A 2663-nucleotide genomic window follows, 5' to 3' on the forward strand; every position below is an offset into this window, starting at 1 on the left:
ACATTAGCTATATTATATTATATTAAATCTCTAACACTAGCTATATTATATTATATTAAATCTCCAACATTAGCTATATATTATATTATATTATATTATATTATATTATATTATATTATATTATATTATAAACACATTATTGCATGTAAATAAGACAAATCACACAAGCAGGAATGACACTCTCAGTCCTTGACTAACACAAACCCCATTGCATAACAACATAAAATGAAATATACCTATAAAATATAGAAAAGCTGTGAAATTTGAAGACATTGAGTATTTGAATGATCTGGAAAATTTATTGCACAAATCAATTGTACAGTGGCACATATAATATAAATATGAATAGCTGCAATATTTTGTGCGCAGTAGAAAGCAGATGATCGAGCAGAGTGATGTGTCCCCTGAGACCTGCATTCATAAAACAAAGAATTGAAAAATGTCACAATAACATCAACTAAAAATGATCAATATGGCCATTAAAAGACAAATCAACACACCTTTTATTGTTCCGAAGTGTGCCGGTGTTTTCTTCTGTTACACAATAGATACCGAATGTTAAGCTGAATATTTTCATAAAATATAAAATACTACTGCAGGTCAAACTTTACTTACATATGATGGTGACTCCAGTCACTCCAAAGTGTTTTAGTAAATGTGTCCTGAGCTCGAACGCAGAAAGTATATGGTTTTTTGCTGTTCACCTTGTAATGTGTCTCGTTGGTTTCCATTTTCTGTGTCACCAGAAATCAACATCTTTAATATTTTCGATCTTAATAAACTGATCTTGAAAATTAAAAAAAAAAAATCAAGGAAATTGGCTTACTTCAACACGACTTCCTGTGTGGTTACAGTTTTGATTGTTGGGAACCACTTTCACTTCGTAGGACAGGGGAAAGAAACTGCAGGGGAAACTCCACGTCCCAGGGGGGCGCCACTCAAACACATCATCCTGGATCTTGGTGATGTTAACTTTATCTGGTTGGACTGAGAGTTTGAGTTAGAGTTAGGACAGAAGTAATAGTTTAATGGAAATCAGCAGTTCAGTACAGTGGTTCTCAACCAGGGGCCCGGGGCCCATTAGGAGGCCTCAAGATGACTTAAAAAGATTTAAAATAAGAATCAAATCAAATCTTACAACGTCGTCATGGGCATTTTTTACTATTTATTCCAAACTCGAAAATATTAAACCGGTTATATCTTTTTTTTAAATCCTGTAAATTTAAAAAAAAAAATTAAACATTTTTTTAATTATAGATATATTTAAATACATGACACACAAGTTTCAATAGAAAGGAAATTCATGTAACTTTAGTTTACCATAATTGAAGGAAATATAATTATAAAATTACATGTAAAAATCCTACTTAAGCACTTCTACTAAGTGTCTGAAAGCACTTTCTTGTCTGAAAGTATATTCTTTTAAAGTATATTATTTCTGTAATATTCCATAATTCTTTTTTTTCTTTTTTTTCGCAGCCCTCAAAAACGATTTGGTCACAATTCTTGGCTTCCAATACTAAATCAATAGATATACTCTTCAAAATGAATACCAAAAAGTCTTCAAGTTCAGTATCATGTATTTGTGTTCATATAAATTATGGGTCTACACGGTAACGGACCCCAAATCTGAAGTCCATTACACGTAATGACCACCCGGGGGCACAAAAGCTCTTACCAATGTCTCGGATGAAGAAAGTCCTCTGGTGCTCCTCCAGTCGATACAGGTTTCTGACGAACAGAGTGAGATTGATGCTCCTAGGCTCTTCAGAGTACGGACAGTAATCCTCGTCGATACACGTCAGTCCCGAGATATCAGAGTCCAGAGTGCAGTTGAGCAAACTAGAGTTCCTGTATAAACACATGCCCAGTTTAGCTCTGATTTGCTCTTTCAACATAAGCCTAGCCTAATTGTTTTCACTTTATTTTGATGGTCCCTTTAACACATTGTGTTGACTATAAGTAACGTTGCACCTACATGTCTACTAACTGTCATTAGAGTGTTAGTAGAGTTTTAGAAGACTGGTAGGGTTGTTGGGTAGCATCACAATAAAGAGTTAGCTTTAACCTGTTAAGCTGTAACCCCACTTTTGAAAAATCCCAAGAAATGACATACCCAAACTGAAACAGATACAGTTCATGAACCCTTTGTACTAAAAGCACAAGTATGATCTCATTTGAAAGCTGACACCTGGCAGTTTATTGTAAATGTAGAATTAATTATTGTCATAATGACAAAAATTGTTATAAATAGCTTCAAAGTTTTGTAAAGTTATTAGAAATTATTTTTTATGAAACATCCTCATGAAAAAAAAATTGAAGTTGGCACTGGAGCAATCTAGAAATGCACTACAGCTAATGCCACATGTCTAAACATTTTATGTTTAAAATCTTAAGATAATAAGTCCAAAACTCTGTATTTAGTGAAATGTTTTTCAAGACCATGTCATGTGACTTTATTTTGATTTGACGCTAAAATGCTACTGATGTTTATTGTCATCTTCTAACCATCTATCCAGTATATTGTCTTTATTGTTTTGTGGTGCAAACGAGCCCCATTCAGTCTCAGTCTCCCCCTGCACACATTCACACCTCTCCAGCCTAGTTATGGCTCTAAATATGCATTTCTTTTGTCTGCATTATAGTTACTAACGACTGGCTAT

The 2663-nt window shown here is 33.7% G+C and overlaps 1 protein-coding gene across 2 annotated transcripts in view; it reads right to left on the reverse strand.

Annotated features, from left to right (window-relative positions):
• Positions 1-278: 278 nt before the first annotated feature.
• il12bb (interleukin 12B, b) overlaps positions 279-2663 on the reverse strand; it is an 11468-nt gene continuing 9083 nt past the window's right edge. For both annotated transcript variants that reach the window (XM_084136367.1, XM_084136368.1), the window contains 5 exons: positions 1679-1851; positions 827-987; positions 616-734; positions 501-534; positions 279-411 (listed from right to left, as the gene is read on the reverse strand). In XM_084136367.1, the coding sequence (XP_083992493.1) occupies positions 504-534; positions 616-734; positions 827-987; positions 1679-1851 (484 nt within the window). In that variant the 3' untranslated portion in view covers positions 279-411; positions 501-503. The remainder of the gene's footprint in view (positions 412-500; positions 535-615; positions 735-826; positions 988-1678; positions 1852-2663) is intronic.

Source organism: Abramis brama (genome assembly GCF_963993115.1).
Source record: "Abramis brama genome assembly, chromosome: 15".
NCBI classification, from domain to species: Eukaryota; Metazoa; Chordata; class Actinopteri; order Cypriniformes; family Leuciscidae; genus Abramis; species Abramis brama.